The sequence below is a fragment of the Rhipicephalus sanguineus genome, chromosome 1 (genome assembly GCF_013339695.2).
Source record: "Rhipicephalus sanguineus isolate Rsan-2018 chromosome 1, BIME_Rsan_1.4, whole genome shotgun sequence".
NCBI lineage: Eukaryota > Metazoa > Arthropoda > Arachnida > Ixodida > Ixodidae > Rhipicephalus > Rhipicephalus sanguineus.
In genome coordinates, this window is record NC_051176.1 from 312,041,895 (window position 1) to 312,064,512 (window position 22,618).

At 49.7% G+C, this 22,618-nt stretch overlaps 1 protein-coding gene across 1 annotated transcript in view; it reads left to right on the forward strand.

The window, feature by feature from the left end:
- Window positions 1-22,618, forward strand: part of LOC119379432 (structural maintenance of chromosomes protein 3) — a 661,154-nt gene that overhangs the window by 379,361 nt on the left and 259,175 nt on the right. Inside the window, exon 17 of the mRNA XM_049411979.1 lies at window positions 11,473-11,623. Coding sequence (XP_049267936.1) covers window positions 11,473-11,623 — 151 coding nt within the window. The remainder of the gene's footprint in view (window positions 1-11,472; window positions 11,624-22,618) is intronic.

Genomic DNA, 22,618 nt, shown 5'->3' on the forward strand with positions numbered 1-22,618 from the left:
CTCGCGAAGAAAAAACTAGGCCTGCCGCAAGAGGACCTCATTGTCCCTCTCAGAGAACTACCAGCCGGCCCAATGTGGGGCCGGCTGGTAGTTCTCTGAGAGGGACAATGAGGTCCTCTTGCGGCAGGCCTAGTTTTTTCTTCGCGAGTCTTTTTCCTTTTTCTTGTTAGCGGTTGTGGTGTGTTTCAAGGTCTTGTTTGCAGCCTCGACTTGCGTGAGTACATTTGTTTGCCATAGACAACCGCTCGACTCGTCGAGCAGCCTCGAGGACAGATGTGGACGGGCCTGGAGTCAAGCACGAGGCGGAAGCTGATGGCGCAGCAGAAACCGGTGGTCAGCAGCAACCACTTGGCGAGACTGCTTCATTGTCTCGGGATCCACCCGTGCCTCTTCTCGAAACCGTCAGGGCTTGGCTCGCGGACATTTGTGCTCTCGTGCACGACGCTCTCGCACGCCCGCAGCCCACGGCCCTGCCAAAGTCGGATGTTGCAACGTTTACCGGGCAAGCCACCGGGACATCGGTCATTGATTTTCTCGACGACCTCTCCGTTTACAGGTCCGTTCACGGCATCTCGGAGCTCCATTTGCTCCTGCAGGTTCTGCCCGTTGCCCTGACAGGTGCCGCGGAACGATGGCGACCTCTCCAGCCCCTGTTCCAGTCCTGGAACCAGTTTGTCACGGCATTCCAAGCAGAGTTCCTGCCGGTAGACTACGACTACTGTATCCGGCGAGAGCTGGACGCCCGAACGCAACATCCAGACGAGGGTCTGTGAGAATATGTTCGGGCAATGCAGGCGCTGTTCCGTCGAGCTGATCCCACCGCTCCTGGGACTGTTAAGGTTTCACATGTTCTGCGGCGCTGCCACCCCGCTTTAGGCCATACCTTTTTGGCCGTTCATTTTCCTCCCTTAAGGAACTTGCAGGCTTCGCTCGGCAGATTGTGGAGACGCTCTTTTGGGAGCAGCAGTATGCACCCCCACTACCTGCCGACGTTGCCCTCGATCCAGCCTGTGCCTGTAGAGCCAAACACTTGGACACTGCTGTCGCACTGTCCCCAGCTGCGAACATTTGTGGCGGGCCCAGACAGAGACCTCAGCTTTCTCGGCCCTACTGGTGGATACTGTCCGCGGTGGCAGGGGTCCTGGACTTCCAGAGCTTCCCCGACACCCCCTCCGATGTTTCCAGACGTTTATGGTGGCGATCATAAGTGAGATTTGACACTCACTGATACGCTGGTTTGCTCCTGCAAGGGCACCTGTGACAAGAATGACGGGACGGCACAGCTGACTGGGAGAGGACTCCCCTTTTGGGCACGCCGAGAGCCTTCCCGAGCGCAGGATTGTACACCAACGTTACTAGAACAAACTCAGTTTAAAAGCTCCGCCTGAGAGGCGGTCCTAGTGGCGGTCGTGAGAACTAGTGGCGCTGCAGTCACGTCTAGCTCCCGCGGCTGGCGGGCTGGCGCTTGTGATCGGCGCCGCCGATGTACGAGCGCACGTGGGTTACAGCGTCGTGTGCGCTTTGTTAGCTCGTCATTTTTGCGACTGTTCTTGACCAGGCTTGGCGTCTTGTACGGAGACACGTGCATGATGTACGAAGCGTAACGAGGGCGAACAGATTCACAGTGCGGTGTGCCGACTTGCTTTGCGCCGGGCTGCAAGAGCGGCTACCACAATGACTCCGCTTCACGACACTTCTTCGGACCTGCAAAAGACCCTACGCCATTCAAGCTACCGAGACTGAGAGTTGCATCACACTAACATTCGATCAGTTGTCAGTTGTCGCTATGCCTTCAAAGCAGTGGATTTTCGCGAGATTTTACGACGAGGTATTGAACAAGATGTGCGGAATATTTTACACCCGCCGGCTCGGGAACGGGCTGCTCAGCGCAAAAATTTGACACGGTACACATAGAAAAGACGAGGACCAGCGCTGGTCCTCGTCTTTTCTTTGTGTACCGTGTCAAATTTTTTGCACTGAGCAGTTTAATGATGGAATACCAACTAGCCCAATCCCACACTTTGCTTCGGGGACGGAGACTTACTTGTGCAAAAGATAATTGTAGTTGACGAGCAGTTTAACTGCGTAGTGAACGGCTTCAGCACGAAACGCAAACGGCTGTCATACAGTGTAAAGTGCTGCGGGCATGGAACATCTGCTCGGTGAAGTTGAAAAACTGAAGTTCAATACTGACGACTCTTCTAGCGACAGAGTACGCGCGAATAACTGCTCGGTGCTCACATCACGACCGATCTGTTCGAATTTTTTAAGGCACCGTAGAAAGATGAGACGCCGAAAATACAACTATCCGCTGAAATAATTGCTCAGAGACGACATCTATTCGATGTAATCGCACACTGAGATTTCATTTACCGAGTTCTCGTAAAATTTTCCGATTTTGGGTCAATATCCCTTTAACCATCGCGAAAACGTGTGTTGTAAACATTGCAAAGCATTGGTGATGTTTTTCGAGAAAGTTTTTTTTCAATAAATTGTAGAAACGTGAGTACTGTTTTTCTAGAACGTTTTTGTATCTCAAGTAAGTACGCTTCTTTGTACACTATAAAGGCTTTCACAAACGTGTTGGGTTGTTCTTGGTCTAGATAAGACGACAGCGGCTAAAATTGTGGTGGTAGTTATAAAAATTACTCTGAAAACACTCATTCGCTTGGAAACTCCTATGCTTGGAAGTTAAGCGCAATGTAGACAGCTCAAATATTGTTACAGGGTCATGACGTCGACTAAGGCAGCAGTCAGCAGGTCCGAGATGAAACTTTATTTGGCCAAACTTGTGGCCGGGAAACAAAATCAAACTACAGCAATACACTGATAGCGGCGAACAGAGCGTCGACCGTCGATCAACTGACAAGCGGTCAAGCGCGTCGGCTTTTATACAGGCGCTATCGAACTTTCCAGCGATATCGCTGGTGGCGGCGTTATCTCTCGACAAAGCTGGAACATTCGCGTGCAGCGCGCAATCTTAACAAAACGATCTATTACAATCGCGAAGCTTCTCGAACAGGACAGCTTCGAGCGTTGATAACAGTCTTTGCTGGTCAAAGCCGAATACATCAAAATAAAACAAGAAGTGGGCGTGGCAATATAGACCGAACATTGATTCTTAGCCAATCAATGAACAACGCACGCGGACCAATGCATACAGACGACCTTATGCATATCCACCTAAGTATCCACCTAACTAGTACAATAAGAAAGTTGCCGCGAGCAACTGCGCGGCGGACCGCAGCGTTATGCCGTGGCAGCAGACGACGCGCCGATAGTGGCGCAAGATGGAACTGCAGCGCCGCTAGTTCTCGCGACCGCCGTTCGGACCACCCTCCTCCGCTGGCGGAGATACGGAGCTTTGAAAGTGAGTTTGTCCTAGTAACGTTGATTGTACACATAATCCGATCGCGAGAAGTGCAGAGAACATAGCATCAGTTTCTTTGGCTCCTCCTTCTGTCGTCTAATCATGGGCACAGCGTGGGCACAGCGTTTAGCTATTGTGAACGACGGGGCTCATCGCGCGGCACCACATGAAACGACACAGTTGGGTTGACACTGCTGCCGCCCTTGAGCAGACGCCTTGGGTCGTTTGTACAGCCGGCTCACATCGTTGTCCACATCGATTGCCTTCAAGCCGATATTTCCAGTGAGGAGAACACTTTAGTGTATCATCCCGTGGTGAGCATGAACAAGGTGCCCAATGGGGTCTACAAATGCACCACGCAGTGACGATGTACAAGTCCCACGCTTTTGCGACTTGATTCCGAGAACCCCCGGCGACGAGGTAAGCGTTGAATCCGGACGCTGGTCTGGAGGGTTGTTGACATCGGAGATCTTCCTTGATGGCCACTGTCTCGAGCACCTGGAAATGCTTGTGCTTGCGTTCATGTGAAGACAGGCCCTGGCTCGATGAGAACTTTTCCAGCGGCTCCGCCTCACATTCATGACGCTGTTCAGAAACGGGTGCCCACGACTGCCCCGTCGGGCTTCTCTGTAACGCGACGACGACAGGCCGCCTCACTCACTCGACCAGGTTTACCAAGCACCTTCCAAGTAAATGCCGGGCTCGATGCTTCCATGCAGTGCTAATACCAGTGGGAAAGGTTTCTGGCCGACACGTCTGTGCACACCGGCGCCTGTCATTTTGTTATTTTTAATCTAAATTTAACAAGCCATGCAACGAAACCAACCAAACTATGCAACGCTGGTGAAGTGGGCCAAGCACGCGCGCTGTGCTTGTAGGAAAACTGAGACTGTCATGGCTGCACGCAGCGCCGTGCCGTTTTTTCTGTTTTCGTTTTAGTCTACCGTTAAATTTGTACTTCCTTGAGTGGCACGGCTTAAATAGGTGTCGAGTACTGTTCATAGATGTTTAAGAGAAATTTCGTCGGCCGTTTCTACCGTATATTGCCGATTACAAGTCGTCGTTTTTGTCATAAAATGACCTTTCAAAGTTCGAGGATCGACCTATAATCAGAGTCGACCTGTACGCGAAATTGTAAAGTCGACTTATCTGTGGGGTCCAACGAAAGGTCGTCGTCATCGGATTTCCTGCTATTCGACGCATCGATAACATCAGCCGCAGAGGCAGCAGAGTCGTGGCAACAGCTATCTGCCAATGCGCGCCCGCCACTTTCGGAGCCGGACATTTTTGTGATCTGCCGCGGCGATCGCGAAACCTTGCGAGGCGAAACTACGGAGCACGTTTAAAAATCACCGCCACATGGCATTAATGTGAACTGCTTGGGAAACACGGTCTCGAAAGCAGCATTTCAAACCTTTGTAAGAGGGCGAACAATGCTCTATGAATAAAGAGGAATTTACTTTGCGATGTGCCCTGCAGTTTTGTTTTCATACAATAGAAACGATTCGTTGACAAACCACCGGCATCCATGTGGCCTGGCAACACTTCGCGGGGAACTACAGTCGACGTCCGATATCCCGAACCCTAAAGGGACCGCGAAAACGTCTGGAAAATCGGGCAGTCCGTAAAAACGAATGCACGTGAAAACGCACCTTATTGGTAGGTATTTTTCGCTGACGGAAAGGGTCACGGCCGGAGTACAAGATTCCTATTGCAATTCAGCCAATGCATCATTTAGGTGGCTCTGAAAAGAGCCGTTTATATAAAAAAAAAGACAAAAAAAAAATACGACGTGGCCGGCGCTACTTCATAGGTCAGCACTTGGGCGCAAAGAAGTTGCTTATTTTCTTTTGCACGGCGTTCTGCTTGCCCGCGATCATGTCTGCCTCAATTTCATTCAACGTCATGTTGCCGCTGTACACCGATGACAGTGTCATCAGTGCTCGCGTCAACTCCGAGCTCGTTGGCTGTGTAGGAGCTGGCTTTTCGTTCTCGGTGTCGGAGTCGTCGGAATCCTCCGTAACTTGACGAATGATTTCATCATCCGTCAACTCCGCACATAGCTCGAGGTCTTTGTCAGCGTCGGCGAAGCCCTCAAAGGTTATCCCGTCTGGAATCGACACGCCGGCAGCGCGCAGATCGTCGAAGGCAATGTCCGCGGATGGCAGTTCATCACACATGCTGTCCACTTGGGGCGAGACGGCTGTCTCGGCGTCGAGTGTGAAGCCTGCGTGGCGAAAACAGTTCCGCAGAGTCTCTTGCGTAACCACCTTCCACGATTCCGCTAGCATGCCGACGGCAGACCTGAGGTCAACAGCGTAGCTTTTCCCGCTGTCGGAGCAGAGCACCATGCGGCTGAGCACGCGTGATTCGTAATGATGCCTCAAGTTACGAATCACGCCTTGGTCCATCGGCTGCAGGATTGCTGTGGTGTTCGGCGGCAGAAATTCAATCTGTACAGCCTTTAGGTCCTTGATGTGGCCATGCGCAGTGCAGTTATCCACAAACAGCAGAACTCTACGATTTTGCTGCTCGAACCTTCTGTCCAGCTTGCGCACGTATGCTTCAAATAGCTGCTGCGTTACCCACGCCTTCTTGTTAGCTTCATAGAGAACAGGCAGAGTTACTGCCCCCTTGAAACATCTTGGATGCTTCGACTTGCCTATTACAAGTAACGGAAGCTTCTCGCTTCTCGCTGCCTGACATGTTGCTGCCAACGAGGACAGTGAGCCACTCCTTGCTGTGCTTGCTGCCGTGGCAGGGGTCACCAGCAAATGCAAGCGTTTTCTCTGGCAGCAGCTTGTAAAACAGTCCAGTTTCGTCGCAGTTGAAAATATCATTAGGTGGAAACTGCTGAAGCAAGGACTGCAGCTTTCCATCCCGATATTCGGCGACAACGGAATCGTCGACGGCGCCGCTTTCTCCACACATCTTCTTGAACTTCAAGTTATTGCGGCTCTTGAAATTGCGAAGCCATTCATTGCTGAACTTGAAGTCCTTCACATTCATCTGAAGCGCGAAAACCTCCGCCTTCTGCTTCAGGATGTCGCCTGACACCGGGATTTTCTTAGCGATCATGGCACTGAGCCACACGAGGAGCGCTTCCTCGAGCTGTGGGTAAACACCGTGACTCGCATTCTTCTTTCCAGCCCCGCTTGATTTGGCAGCCACTTCCAAGATCTTCGCCTTGTTTTTGATGAAGTCCGATACAGCTTCGAAATTCCGAACTCCCTCCCCACCTCTGTCTGCGACCGACCGCTTTGGACTTGTTTAATGATTGTGGCTTTCTTCTCCATCGTGAGCCTACGAGGGGGCTTTGTGCGCTTTGAAGGCGCGGACGAAGACGAAGGAGCAGTCGGTGCCATCGCTGTAAACGGCGAATCCGCTCGACGAAAAGCGCAGCACGAAACAGCTGGGAACTCGGTGGATGCTGAAGGTCGGGAAACGTGATCACTGAAGATAGCGCGCAGCAGCAAACGATCAACCGCAGACACGACCGCAGAGCTGACAAAACAACATGTGAACGAACACGCGAACACAGTGAGGTTTGGCTTGGCTAAGCTACGGCTGGCAACGGATTGACACGTGCGGTTTCGAGGTTACGGCAGCCGCGGCACGGTGCGGCGGTGCTGCTGGCCACACCTGCGATGCGAGTATGGTGCGTTCAAGGATATGAAAACAACCAAAATGGCGGCGTCGGTGGTGACTTTGGGTCGGCGGTTAACAGTAAAAAGTCCGGGAAATCGGATGGCGAAGGCTATAAGCGTCCGGAACTTCGGACTTTTTAATACATTGACTCTATGGGGAACCTGACGGTGCCACAGATGAGTCCGGGAAATCGGGCATGTCCGGAATTTCGGGCGTCCGGGAAATCGGACGTCGACTGTAAACCACATGACCAGTAACATGCGCCCACGAGCATCCTCGTGTCTTTTAGCACTCACGCCTGTTCGCCATTTCTGCATTTGGCTTCGCTTGCGAGCAGTGGTGTGCGCGATTTGTGACGCTGCCAAACGGATGCCAAGATGCCACCGCTATGCCGGCAATAGTACAGTGCTGCTTTCAAGAGGCAAGCGATCCTCTATGCAGAGTCGGAAAGCAACGTTGAAGCAGGGCACAAGTTTGATGGGTCGGTAAAGTGCGTGAGGGAATGGAGAAAACAAAGGACCAAGATCTTCGCGTGCACTGCTGCACGCCGTTCCTTTCGCGGACCGAAGTCTGGACAATACCCTGCCGTTGAGGAGGCGGTTCAAGATTGGGTTCACGACTACCGGCACCCGTTCCGACGGCGAACAGCAGCAGTGGCTCACACGATGGCAATGACCGTGACTGCGTCTTTCTCTCAAGCGACAACGGGTCATAAGCAATGTTTCACGGACAAATAAATGCTTTTTTGCATCACTCCCTCTTCTGAAAAACTTATTGGTGAGCTATGGCCGCAGCATGAGGCTGTGTTCGGAGTCAACTTTTATCCCCTTAGGAAGGGTTGCAAGTTGGGGGGTCGACTTATAATCCGCAATATATGGTATTAGCAGCATTAAATTACTGTCGACCAATCGCGGCCCGTCTGCGTTTGTGATTTCCTACGTCACGAGCGCCAAGTGCGGGAAAGCCTAAAAGGCATCAGCACCCATCCTTCGGTTTTTCGCTACTTTGTCGCTTACGAAAGCTCTGCTTGCCGAACCAGTGGTACCGTTGCAATCGTAATAAGATAATCTGCCATCAAAGCTCAACTTTGAGTTTCTCTTTAGTGTCCCTTTAAGAGAAACAGATATGTGGAGACTTTTGCACAGAAGAGATCGATACTGAGCCGTTGTCTCGAGGTCGGTCCTGGAGTTTGCTGTCAGGGGTGGCGCCGGTGGTTAAAAGAGCAGCTCTTCCTTCAGTGATTGACAACCTCATAGGAGCCTTGTGCGCCATTTTTGAGGTGCCGATTGTTGATAGATGAGCCGCTATTCCGATGAGCCGTGGCACTCCTGACTATGGAGAGCACCTCAGTGGCGATCTGTTCAGCGGGCGGTGGTAGTTGATGGAAGAGCTTCTATTTATGGATGCACTTTAAAAAAAAAAATTTGATTATGTGTTACGCAAGCAGGCTGGCTATAAAATCGACACACTCCGACCCTCCCTCCATTTCAACACATGCTCTCTGCTTTCTTGCCTTCGACTCTCCCCACTCACGCCGTGTGAGCTTCGGGTACCAATGCCAGGAGTGTGAATCTTTGTGTCCCTTTGATTGGTTGTTTAATGCAGATGCTTCGACGTTGCTAGCGCCTTCATTACAGCTCTTGCGGGCGGGGGGCCTAATTAAAGGAGAGATGGCGGCACACAAGGTTGTTTACATCGTTATGGCAACAGGAACAGCAGCCGCGCGCTCCCTCTCTTTCCCTGCCATGCTGCGTGCCATTTTTTTTGTGTGCGTGACGTGTCGTGTTTTTTGTGTGCATGTGCATGCGAGCTATGCTTGGCCGTGCATTCATGTTGTTTGTCTATTCGCTCGTGGTGTGCCGTGCGTTTGAATGCATGCAGCTGGCATATGCCAGAGCATAAAAGATGAATTCCACTCACAACACGTCTTTGGTCTTGTTTTGTTATGCCATTTATGAAAAAACAAGATTTGCATATAATGGGATACATGCTCAGGAAAGGAATAGAAGGGAAGAATGCACAGCATGTTAATGACCGCTAAACGCCCCAAAAGTTCACTGTAAAGTTGCAAAATTAACGAAGAGTGATATAAGAAATAGAACACAATGGAATGCGTGGGCCCTTTCAGGTACACACAGGTTTGACGTCAAAGAGCAGTCCCCGGCAGCTCCAAAGAGAGGGAGCACAGGCCTCTGTATGAAAAGAGGGCGCCTGTGAAAATGGCAACTTCGCGCTCTGCTTCCAAACTTTCCTTGCCACACATGACTACACGATTTACCTGAGCTGTTCATAGCGGTGTGTGCTTTCTCACGAAGCCCGAGGGGTGGTTCATGACCCTTTTAAGATAGTCAACATACTTTCCTGTTTTCGGCCCGTAGAAACTTTGCCCAGTTTACATGTAGCTGAAGATCCCCTTCCTTTGTTTGTGCTACTCACGGTAGCAGACCATAGCAGATGAAACTGACTGATTTCTCGTTGTCTCTTCCCAAGAAATAAAATTTCCTGAATTTCCTTGTCGAATATGTTTCTTTGAGCTATCTTGCGGGCAGTTAAGTGCATATTTCCGACTTTTGTGGTGTAGCTTAGCATGCAGATGGACGGATGGTTGCATTCAAAGTGCCATGTCTGTGTCAAGGGGGTCATCATGAGCTAGGTAGGTAGCCCAAGTCTGATTAGACTCCATGCCATTTGAGTGCTGGGAGGGCTTAAGAAGCGCAGGTCAAGCATTGTGAGTGCATGGTGCTCACTATGTCTGGTTGACTGATGGGTAGTGGCCAAACCCAGATAGCGCATTTTGAAGCGGTTGCAATTTGCTAAACACCAAGCTATGTCTGTTGTGGTGTCTCGCTACATATGGTGGCAAGGATCAGTCTCAGGAAGAGCAATATGAATATGTAATTACTGTCACAATGGGTTTAGTACGTGACAAATGGCCCACTCAGGCATGTAGTGGTTGAAATAGCACAGGTGTAGTATGCCACACTCTGCCCTACATGAACGCAAGAGAAAACAAAACAATATGCAGACAACCATTGATTGAGACGGGAAGTACTAAAAAAAAACGTTACTTCTTCAGTGTTTCTGAAGAGAGATACATCTTTGTTTAGTATTTATTGAACTCAAAGCAATCAGTATAAATTTTACCGAGGAGGCTTTCGCGATCGTGAAGTCAGCCACTCACTGTGTTAACTATGCAGTTTGTCGAGAGGAGAGGAAGCGATTTTTGGCTGTGTGTGTAATGAAACTGCAAATTCTTTGCTGCCTGCAGTGTGATATTGGGTTTGCATGTTCACAGGAGCCTTGAGTACTGATTGGCAATGTTCTCTGAGTGTGTTCAAAAAGTGTTGGAGAGCCCCTTTAATGTGGCCGTTTGAGATCAAGCCAAGTCTCGTAGGCTAGACAGATCACAGGCGTAGCCTGCAAAGATCAATTTTTTTTACAGACGTCGTATGTGTATTCACTCGCTGGTTAGGTGTGGCCATGTGCTCGCACCGCGCACATCTTAACCAGAAGCACCTGTCAAAGAAGAGAACAGAAAATTCTCAAAGGCATGTCCATGCGTGGCAACGCAACTTCTGGGCTGTGCTCACCTCCTTGCTATCCACCCCTATGTTGCTGTCAGTGTTCTTGTGGCAATGAGGTTAGAAAGCATGCTTATTTCTCGTGTCCCTTGACCAATTTGAAAAAAGTGTTGGTGTGGGAGATTTGTGCGACAACATGACTCCAAGAGTAGAGAGTTTTAGTGCCGGGACCCCAAAGCGGCTTGCGTATGTAAGCCCTTGCATTAGTTTGTATTCTCCTTGGGTGCAGCTGGGAGTACAAAGGAACACAAAGACATGTGTATGCAAGCCGCTTGGGGTCCTAGGTGCTAAAACTCTCTGATATGGTCATTCTATGATTGGGCCCCTATAAGCGCTGAAAGAAGTGATCATCCAGAAAAGCCTGCTGGGAACCAAACACAGTTAGCCATTTCTGCAGAGTGCAAAGTGGAGACATTTTGGGGGGCTTTTTGAAAGAGTAAAAGTGAAGGGCATGGGGTCATCGATTGTTGGCTTGGAAAGGATGGCTGTATAAAGTAATGCTCTTTCTGGTGAATTGTCATAAAGGGAGCAATTTAACATAGAGCTATCAACGCTGCCAATGCTGCGATTTGAATTGCAGTCCCAATGTTCATATTGGTGCAGCATGCACGGTTGCATGGCGCTTTTACAAGGTTTTATGACCTATGTTTGCTCTGTGTTTTGCGACTTCTGAGCATGTATATCATCAGGGGCAAGAATGAGGAATGCCGCAGCAGGTAAGAATGAGGGTCACAAATGCCTGGTTTTGCAGCAACTTTCAGAAACATACAATGTTCATTACTGTTTCATCTCTTAGCTGATGATTCTGCCCATTGGGGAAGAGTTTGCTTTCACTGTGCCCAATTTTAAAAAGCCTTGTCATACTTTTTTCAGGATGCCATTCCTATGATTAGTAAGCTCAACTTTGATCCTAAGTTCGAGAGTGCTATGAAGTACATATATGGCAAGACACTCATATGCCGTAACCTGGAAGTAGCAACTCAAATTGCACGGACATCAAACCTGGATTGCATCACTTTGGACGGTAAGTTCTCATTGCTTTCTTACCTGATGTTTGACTGTGCAGGTTTTGAGGCTGTGCTCAGCAATTGTTTAAAATGGCCTCGTGACTTCTTTTACAGCTGAGCAGCAGTGAAAGGGCCTAGTCTAATTAGACGGACTCTCTACTACTGCTCACATATTCCTATTTTTTGTCACCGTAGAGGAGCTTGTTGACAACTCGTAGTGCATCACACAGTGGGGGCATACTTCTGAGCTACTGCAGAGGTGAAAGGTGTGCTGAAGGACGCCTTTTTGATCTTTCAGTGTTGCGACACTTTCCTTCGCATCTTCCTCCTACGTTCTCCTTGGAGTTCTCTCTTGCGCACGCCATGTGTAACATTTTTTTTTGTCCGTCAGCTGCCACAGATAGTTAAAGGGGCACTGACACAATTTTCAGTGGTAGTTTTTTTTTTCCATCAAATGAAAGACCAAGCCCTCGAGAGACTTGGAAGTGGACTCGTAAGTGTGAGTGTGCCCTGAAAAATTAATTACAATATGTCTTTAAAAAAGCTAGTTGCACCCTGACATCATGACACGCTTCTCGTCATGTGCTTGCGCAAGATATCGTGAAGTTTTCACGGCCGCTCTGCTTCATGGTTCTGTTGGTGATGCATGAGTGGCCATTTTGCATGTTTTTAGTACCTGACGTCATCACAACTAGCCATACTGGTGCGTGAAGTCACCAGAATGTACAGTCCAGCCCTACGTTATGCTAGTGCCAATGTAAGTAGGTGCCACACGTGAAAATTGACTTTAATGGCAAAATAAAACATCAGGATTTCCTTATCATCACACTTGCTCATAGCCATCTCTGTATAGAGGAGATTTGTGTGGCGGGCTGTAGCCAGCTTCAGAAATTGGTGTCAGTACCTGTTTAACGTGTGTGCGTCTTCCTTCGGCCATTTTAAGCATAGAGTTTCATACAATACCCTGGAGAGAAAACAGGCGCTGCGATCGTTCAACCACCATGGGAATGATGGGAAGTACAGGCTTCGGATTGGATAGCGTTAGCTGGCGAACTGTCTACGAATCTTTTTCTACAGTTTGTTTCGTTCTTCGCGAGACGTGGGTAGTGGGGTATGTTTCAAAGTACTCAAGCAGCGCCTTTGTTGTTCAAAGAGGCTGAAGACCGCTAGATCTCTTGATTTGCTGTTTCGTTGCAGCTTTACAGGTTGTATATGGCAGTTTTAGCAAAGCGTCGTGCACTCACCGCTGCGCACAGATGTAGCGTCCCATGCCAGTGAAGGAAATTGCATAGAGTTCACGTCTTTTGATAAGCGCATTTTGCCAAAACTCGTTCAAATCTGTTGCAAAGCGACGGCGAAGCTAAGTAGATGCACCTTCACGCTTCTCTGACTTTACTTCACAACAAAACGAGAGATGCGTTGGAGGCAGACTATTTGGACAGATGCAGCTGGCATCGCAGCGGGCGATACGTTAAGTGTTTCTCAGTCAATACAGTACTGTTATTTCCATAAATAGATAATGCGTACTTACAAGGGAAAAACAAGCGTGTTTCTTTTCAAGTGTTGTTCAAAAATAATTCATTATTTGGTGATGCCAAATCTGGAAAACAATTGCAGAGCAATGCATACCCTGGTGGTTGAATTTGTCCAGGTTTCAGGTCCATCTCACGGTCACGCAAACATTTTGCAATAAGTTTTACATACAAAAGAATGAAGCAAGTTTTATTTGGAATTAACTTCATATCCCTTTGTTTTACACTCGGCAAACAAGCGTTGCGAATTTCAAGAACCTAATCCATCCGAAGCCTGTACTTCCGATCATTTCCATGGTGGTTGAAGCGCGTCTCAAGCGGCCCGCGTAGACACTAGCACCAGATTCCCCTCTAGGTATTATTGTAAGAAACTCTGATTTCAAGCTTTTGATAGAATGTCTTGTTAACTACTATTTGGTTTTTTCTTTTTGAAGAGGCTTTGATATTGTGGGGGCACTGGTGGCTGCCAGCAAGAACAGAAGAAGTTGAAGAGCAGCCTGTGGCGCAATCGCGCTTGGCTCGACGGGACAGCTTGGCAGTCTGGTCATGGCTTCTGATTAGTGAAGGTGTTTGTTCTGGTTGGCCTCCATGTTCTTGCTGAGGATTTGGCCGACCGCTTTCCCTGAGACCACAATGTAAAAGTACAGCTTTTTCGGCCCGTTGGTTAGCTACAGTGAAATCTCGGTGTTACGAATCTCAAGGGGGAGTGAAGATATTCATATCACCAAAAAACTAGCAAAATTTGTTTTCAAGCGAAGACGGGCTCAAAACATTAGATTTCTGTCAAAAGGACTCGCTTATATCTTTCTGGGACACACACGTGCGGACCAATAAGGGACAACAGAGCTGCCTGCCACGAACGAGTGTGTCAAAGCTTTACTTGAGGCCAACTGAAGACTAAGTGCCAAAATCCGCTCTACCGTAGTCATAAGTGAATGACAGGAACGCTGAAAAGCTTCGAGCCTTTTAAATGCGAAGCATTTCTTAGCGAACTTCTACGACTTTGAGCGTACCTACCTACCACCTACCTACCTACCTACCTACCTACCTACGACTTTGTGCTCTCCTGGCCGTTTCATTAATGGGATGTATACCAAAATTGGTATGGCATAACATGACCGTATTACGACCACAAATGACAGGTCATAACATGAAAATCATGACACGCATGTCATGAACAGCATGATTTACATTCCACGGCCTTGGGGCTCTTGCGGCCGTTCCGTTAATTTGATATATACGAATATTGGTATTGGTGTGGGGTGACAAGCGTTCATGACGAACATAATGACAGATCCTAACGTGCAAATCATGACAGGCGTGTCATGTGCAGCATGATTTACAAGACATGGTCTCGGGGCGCTAGCGGCCGTTTAAATGAATGAATATGTACGAAAACTGGTATGATCAGGCATTTCTGTGTAACGAACATAACTGACAAGTGGTAACATGAAAATCATGACATGCACGTCATGTACGACATGATTTACATGCCACGCTCATGGCGCACTCGCGGCCGTTTTGCTAGATTGATATACACCAAAATTGGTATTGCGCGGTGTGACTTCATGGAGAACGTGAATAACAGGTGGTAACGTGAAAATCATGACACGCATGTCATGTATGTTATGATTTACATGCCACGCTCATGGTGCATTCGCGGCCGTTTCGCTACCTTGATATTGCCACATGCGTTTATCACTTTTGCTGTGTTCGGTTTTCGCCCACAAGGACTTTCAGCAACGCTCAGCGCAATCCGCGCCTCATTGTTCGAGAAGCTTCTCGATTATTTTAGATCATTTTGTTAAGATTGCGCGGAAGACACGAACACTCAAGCTTATTCTAGAACTTGCGCGACAACCAGCGATAACGTTGGAATATTCGGTGGCATATGTATAAATGCCGACGCGCTTCACCGCTTGTTAGTTGATCGACGGTCGACGCTTTGTTCGCCGCTATAAGTGTATTGCTGTAGTTTGACTTTCAGTTTCCCGGCCACAAGTTCGGCCAAATAAAGAGTTTCCTTTCTGACGTGCTGACTGCTGCCTTCGTCGACGTCACGACCACGTGACATCTGGTGGAGATGCTGGGTACGTTCATGTTCCGGACGCCCCCATCAAGCCGTGAACCCAGCCTCGCTCGTGAAGAAGACACCGAAACCATCAGGGACAGTCGAGCAAGCCGGAGACTCAAAGGACTACCCCCTCAATTTGGAGTCCTACCGGACAAGCCAAGAACCACGGTGACGAAGACAACGGGCACGATGGCAGCCGCAATGTCCCCTGCAGCTGTCGTGATGCAGCCCCCCAGAGAGCCTACCTTCCATGGATCGCCAAGCGATGACCCCGAAACCTGGCTGGAGACGTTCGAAAGAGTCTCAGCATTCAACAACTGGAACACTGAGGACAAGCTGCGCCACGTGTACTTTTACCTGGAAGACGCGGCAAGGACTTGGTTCGAGAATCGGGAACCCAATCTTCGAACCTGGGACATTTTTTGCAGCGCTTTCCTGGAAACGTTCACAAGCGTCGTGCGAAAGGAACGGGCCGCCGCATTACTGAAAACTCGGGTGCAGCTCCCGAATGAAAAGGTGACAATCTTCGCAGAAGAGATAAACCGACTGTTCCGCCATGCTGACCCTGACATGCCCAAAGAGAAGAAGGTTCGTTTCCTCATGCGAGGAGTAAAGAAAGAGCTCTTCGCTGGACTTATGAGGAATCCACCGAATACCGTCCAGGAATTCGTCTCAGAAGCCACGACCATCGAGAAGACGCTGGAGATGCGCACCTGGCAGTACAAGCGCCGCGCATTTCAAGACAGCACAGCTGTTCATGCCCTCGGATCCGACAACTTGCGGGAAACGATCTGAGCCATCGTGCGAGAGCAGCTGCGAAAGCTCGCACCTGTTGCACAGCCCGAAGTGACGTCGATTGCTGATGTACGCGAGGAAATCCACCAGTCACTGGGTGTTCCTAAGCTGACACTGCCGCAGCTGCGAGCAATGAGCTATGCTGCTGCAGCCCGACGCAACGCCCCCCTCCTCGCCCACGTCAAGACGCTGCGCCGCCCCAGCAGTTCCACCGCCAGGCACCCCCGCCGCCACCACTGACGTCATACCGCCGGCCAGCTGGCCCGTGATACACGCCGAGGAAGACTGACGTTTGGCCGACTATTCCGTAGTCAGTGGGCCATTCGCCACGAAGCTGAAGAAAGTAAGGACCGCTTGGAGTGGACCCGAAATCCGGACGTCTGGAGGCCACCTGATAAGGCCGATTGGTGTCTGCACGGCGAGAGTCACCATCAATAACCGGACTTATTCTGCGAGCTTTGTAATCCTACAAAACAGCTCCAGGGATGTGATACTTGGAATGGACTTCCTAAGTGACCACGGCGCCATCATAGACCTGAGGTCTGAGTCGATAACACTAACCTCAGACAAAGCGCTCCCGCCCCACGCGACACCAGGGAACCATGCATTGAATGTGATAGAAGAGCAGGTGACCGTTCCGCCGCGCTCCAGCTCATTATTTTCGTCGGCACCGAAAAACCTGCGAACCTTGAAGGCGTCATCGTGGGCGATCAGCACCTACTCCTGAACCGTCAAATTTGCGTCGCAAGAGGTATACAAGCTGCGTGACGGTAAAGCAAAGGTAGTGCTGACCAATTTCAGCCACGAATATAGGCACCTCAACATTGGTACGACGGTCGTCTACCTCGACGAATGTGCGGCCGCCAGCAACGCTTTTGCCCTCTTCGATGCTGCCGAACCTGCTTCGACGAATCGAGGTCCTGAACCAGATTTTAACGTCAGCCCGAGCCTTCTGAAGGTCAAGCAAGACCAGCTCAAAACCGTGCTCCTGCAATAGGACTGCTTTTCATCGTCATTCAGACTTCGGCAGACACCGGTTGCAAGACATCGCATCATAACAGAAGCAAGTACCAGGCCACTTCGTCAGAGCCTGTACAGAGTTTTGGCGCGAGAACGTGAGGCAATAAAGAAACAAGTCGACGAAATGCTACCCGACGACATCATCCAGCCTTCAAAGAGTCCGTGGGCGTTCCCCGTGGTGTTAGTGAAGAAGAAGGATGGGACCCCCGTTTCTGCGTCGATTATCGTCGCCTGAACAAAATCACGAAAAAAGACGTGTACCCACTCCCACGTATAGATGACGCCCTAGATCGACTCCACAACGCGAAGTATTTTTCTTCGATAGACCTCAAGACCGGCTACTGGCAAATCGAAGTCGACGAGAGAGACCAAGAAAAGACTGCCTTCATAACACCGGACGGCCTGTTCGAGTTCAAGGTCTTTGCTCGACACCTGCGACTTTCCAGCGAGTCATGGATACAGTATTAGCTGGCTTGAAGTGGCAAATTTGCCTTGTTTACTTGGACGACGTCGTTGTGTTTTCATCGAACTTCGACGAACACCTTCAGCGCCTTGAATCCGTACTTCAAGCAATCAAGAACTCCGGGCTCACCCTCAAGCCAGAAAAGTGCCGCTTCGCGTACGAGGAGCTCTTGTTTTTGGGCCACGTGATCAGCAAGAGTGGAGTGCGTCCAGACCCGCAGAAAACATCTGCCATCGCCGCTTTGTCAAAGACTTTTCACAGATCGCCGAGCCACTAACGCAGCTGACGAAGACCGACGTCGAATTCAAGTGGCAAACAGCGCAAGTCGAAGCATTTCAGGAACTCAGACGCCTGCAGACACCTCCGACACTTGCGCATTTCGACGAATACGCCGATACGGAGATTCGCACCGATGAAAGCAGCGTAGGACTCGGCGCCGCCCTTGTGCAGCGGACGGGTGGACTGGAAAGGGTTATCAGTTATGCTAGCCGTTCGCTGTCTAAGGCAGAGGCCAACTATTCCACAACAGAAAAGGAGTGCCTTGCCATCATTTGGGCTACGTCAAAGTTTCGCCCCTGCCTCTACGGCAGGTCCTTCAAAGTTGTGAGCGACCATCATGCCTTGTGTTGGCTAGCTAGCTTGAAGGACCCTTCAGGTCACCTCGCACGGTGTAGCCTAAGACTTCAAGAATTCGACATTACCGTCGTGTACAAGTCCGGAAGGAAACACTCCGATGCCGACTGCTTGTCTCATGCCCCCATTGACCCACCAACGCCCGACGACCAGGATGACAGCTTCTTGGCAGCCATAAGTGCCGACGACTTCGCCGAACGACAGCAAGCCGACCCTGAACTGAAGGGTCTAGTGGAATTCCTGGAGGGCAGGACCATCGTCGTCCCAAACGTATTCAGGCAAGGATTGGCCTCATTTTCCTTGAAAAAGAACGACGGCTGGACACCTCGGACTTTCCCGCACGCTCGCACGAGTACAGGAAAAGTACTACTGGCCGCACCTTGCAGCCGACGTCACTCGCTACGTAAGGACGTGCCGAGACTGTCAGCGACGAAACACACCGCCCACAAGACCACCAGGCTTCCTTGAGCCGATGAAGCCTCGTTGACAACCATTCCAGCAGATCGGGATGGACCTCCTGGGGCTGTTCCCAAGGTCGACTTGCGGAAATAAATGGATCGTCGTGGCTACCGACTACCTCACCTGCTACGCCGAAACAAAAGCCCTGCCCAAAGGCAGTGCCGCTGTGGTAGTCAAGTTCTTCGTTGAGAGCATCGTCCTCTGACACGGCGCCCCAGAGGTTCTCATCACCGACAGAGGTACGGCGTTTACGGCTGGCCTAACTCAGGCGATCTTGGAATACAGCCACACAAGCCACCGCCGGACCACTGCGTACCACTCACAGACCAACGGCCTGACCGAGCGTGTAAATAAGACCATCACCGATATGCTGGCCATGTACGTTGACGTCGAACACAAGACGTGGGATGCCATCCTTCCGTACGTGACCTTCGCGTACAACACAGCCGTACAAGAAACGACACAGATGACGCCATACAAGAAGGTCTATGGACAGAGCCTGGCAACGACGCTTGACGCCACGTTACCAAACGGGACCGACGAGGAAAACATCGACGTGACCACCTACCTACAGCGCTCCGAAGAAGCACGACAGCTCGCCCGCCTACGGATCAAGAACCAGCAGACGACTGACAGCCGCCGCTACAACCTTCGATGACGCCACATGGAATACCAACCCGGTGACCGTGTATGGGTATGGATGCCAATACGCCGAAGGGGACTTAGTGAGAAGCTTCTTCGACGATACTTTGGACCGTACAGGGTTCTTCGACGCCTTGGCGTACTCGACTACGAGGTTGTCCCTGACGGCATTACGAACTCTCAGCGGCGCCGTGCGCGACCTGAAGTCGTCCATGTCGTGCGCCTCAAACCATATTACGTCTGGTATTTGCGTCTCCTGTAAGCATATTTCTTCAGCTTTCAACAGTGCTTCTTTAGTGTTATGTCCCAGTTCGTTAATGAGGCTGACGGGAAGCCCACCTAAACCCGGGGCCATGCGCATTGAAATTTTTGCTTCAGCCTTCTTCCAGTGTAAATTCTCAAGTACTAGCTCTTCCTCGGTTGCGCTCTCCTTCATACTTTCACTCATTGGGGAAATCCCCTGGACAACCTTTTCAAAAGAATCTGCTGTTACCTTTCGGATGTAACCTACTGCTTCTTACCCTTCCAAGTGATTTCCTCCTTCATGTACAATATCTTGTTGTATTGTGACAAACTTTCTACGTAGCGCTTTTATGTGGCTTCAAAATACCCTAGGCGCGGCCTTGTTTTTTCCATGAATCTCTGTCGCCTAGTGTACACTTTCGCCTTTGATTTTTGCCTCAACCAATGTCTGTACAATGCATTTTTTTTTCTCTGAATGCATTTCCTATAACTTGTTCACTTCATCCTTTGGCCGCTTCTCCTTTTTTGCCTGTATATGCTCCCATGATGTTTCACGTCGTGACTCGATCGCTTCCCGGATTTTCTTGTTCCACCAACTTTTTGGCTTTCTCTTTCCTCTACAGCAAATAGTTTTCTTCTCTTTCCTTATTTCTTTCATCATTACGTGTAACAGCTGACTATACACCCAGTTTTTGCATGGCATTTTGCCTACTTTTTCCTCGACTCTTGCGGCTTTAATTGTTATTTGTCATTTAGTAGGGGATATTCAAAATGACAGCGGCGTCTGTCGCCATAAGCTCAATCTGCCATGTTTTGTTGGGCGTGAAAACGAAACCTGTTGCATATCGCAGCCTTTCAGGTGCTAGTTACTGCTTTTTTACCTTCATTCTTCGATGACTTCCCAATGCTTCTTGCGCCGTTCAGGCAATGAAGGGATCCATGACAGTGCCGGGAACAAGGTAACAGTATTTTTAATCAAATTAATTAGTTACCTGAAGGAAGAAAAAGAATGTACCGACGCGAACTTGTTTTGTCAACAAGATCGGCACTGTGCTTTGGTTTGGAAATGACCGGTGCGCGCAAACGCACCGTTCAACCTCAGTTGTTTCTCCGTGCAATTGAGTTGCTTGCCTGCAACATAAGCAAGGTTTGCAGAAGAATATATTCGTGCCACCTATGGCCTAGTCGTCTCGCGCCGCGCGCTGCGGAGGAAGGGGTTGGAATTTCGACTCCCGGTGACAGAACTTTTTCTTCTAGATTTTTCTTTGCCATATGTTAGACTATATATTTTACGTCATATCCGTGACGGAAATACATCAGTGTAGCCGTGGTGCACCCTGGCATAAAACACTTTCGTGTTAAAAAAAAGAAAAAAAGAAAGGGAAATGCTATCACGACATGAACAGTCAGCAGTAAAGATCACCGACACATTAAAAAAAATGAACTGGCTCTATGGGGAGTGGGACTAGTGGTGATGAACTTATTGAAGAGTCCAGTTGTACATAAATCATGTAAATCTTCGTGTAACTTCACCCCTCAACATTTGAAGGGGTGTAGTCTTTGTTTTTTTTTTTTGTGAGGTCGTGCAGCCACACAAGTAAATAATCTCCAGCGTAATTTTAAATGAGTGCAAAAATGCTTAAGTTCTGATTTCTAAAGGCATGATCCAAATTTTTTTTCTCGTCCATACATTGTTAGACACTCTTGGAAGGTTAGAAGTCTCTTGATGCTTTTGCAAGCCTAGGGTCATTTTGAAATAAGTGAAACGCAGTGATTCCACTCCTGCGCCAACTGCGCCAAAGTGCGCCAAATTGTATTTACTGCGCCATCCTGATAATATCGACGAAATTTGCGCCAAACTGCGCCAAAGCCTCGGGTTTGGGGGCGTCTATCACCGGCAATCGCACCGCTGGTGCGTCAGAACATGTGCAGCTCGATCTTGGGGCTGCCAATAAAGTCGCAATCATGGACCAAGAGTTATTCCGCTGAATAAATAGCGCTCGCGCGTGCGTTCCGAGTAAGCCACGATGCCATGCACGGTGCCGACGCAGCTTCTGTTCTGCAAGTCGGCTCAACAGCAAAACGCGCTCTCCGCAGAGGCTCGTGACATCTAGGCCTTTCGGTAGCGAGAAAGTGCGACGGCGATTCATCGGCGGACGTCGTCTGTGCCAGAAACGCTGCTGATCGCTCGTTTCAAGCGTCGCACTTCACGTAAGGAAAGCAATGTTCAGTAATAACTACATGAGTGCCGCTAAAATGTGTCACTTCTGTTTCCGGACATCGCGGAATGAAATCTGGGATCGCTCGCAGTAGATATATGGGACAATATCGAATTTTCCTTGCTTCACGTTTATGGAAGAGCACGCGAACGGTGGAAACGCGTTGACACTTTTCCTCAGATATACTTTATCCATGAATCTTCATCCAGAACAGCTTTTTCGTATTTCCTTCCGCCAGCACGTCTGAGTTTGTAATCACTCTGCGGTAAATAGCCCCTAAAAGGCCCTGCCCTTTCGAGCTCACATGCTAGGGTGCCAAATCGAATTTTTTGCTTGCTTTTTTAAAAATGTCATCTCATTAGTAAAGTCATATATCCTGGTCGGAGCAGCCGCAAATGCGCAGCTGTCATTAGCGGGCCCGTCGCGGACGGCCCACAGTGAAGCGGCTACGCCATGTTACACGTCCGCCCCTCGCTTTCGGGAATCAATAGCTGACGGTTAAAAAAACTCAGTTTCGCTTAAGGCCGAAGTAATGAATGCGATACCAACAAATTGTATTGTTCAACGACGTAAAGCTAGCAGCTAACTCTTTTGGATCCGATCTCGCGTAATTCAACAAAACGCTGGTTTAAGGGAATATGGCCGCTCCAGGAACCAAAGCGTTTTCGTGCTCTGAGTTTTCTAAACGCGAAGTAAGCGTTGAGAGCACAGCAAGTTTACGAACAGTCTCCTGATGCCTCGAGATAGCGAGCGCGCAAGCGACTGCGCCCTTCGAACGATGCGGTCCCCCCCCCCCCCCCCCCACTCCCCTGGCGCCCCTTCGTGCTCCTTACAAAAGACGGGCGGGGCGTTTCCTCCCTGTTTCATCAGCAATCGACGGCAGGCCCGCACGCGGGAAGATGTTATCTCATGCGCTGTCAGTGCGGCGGAGG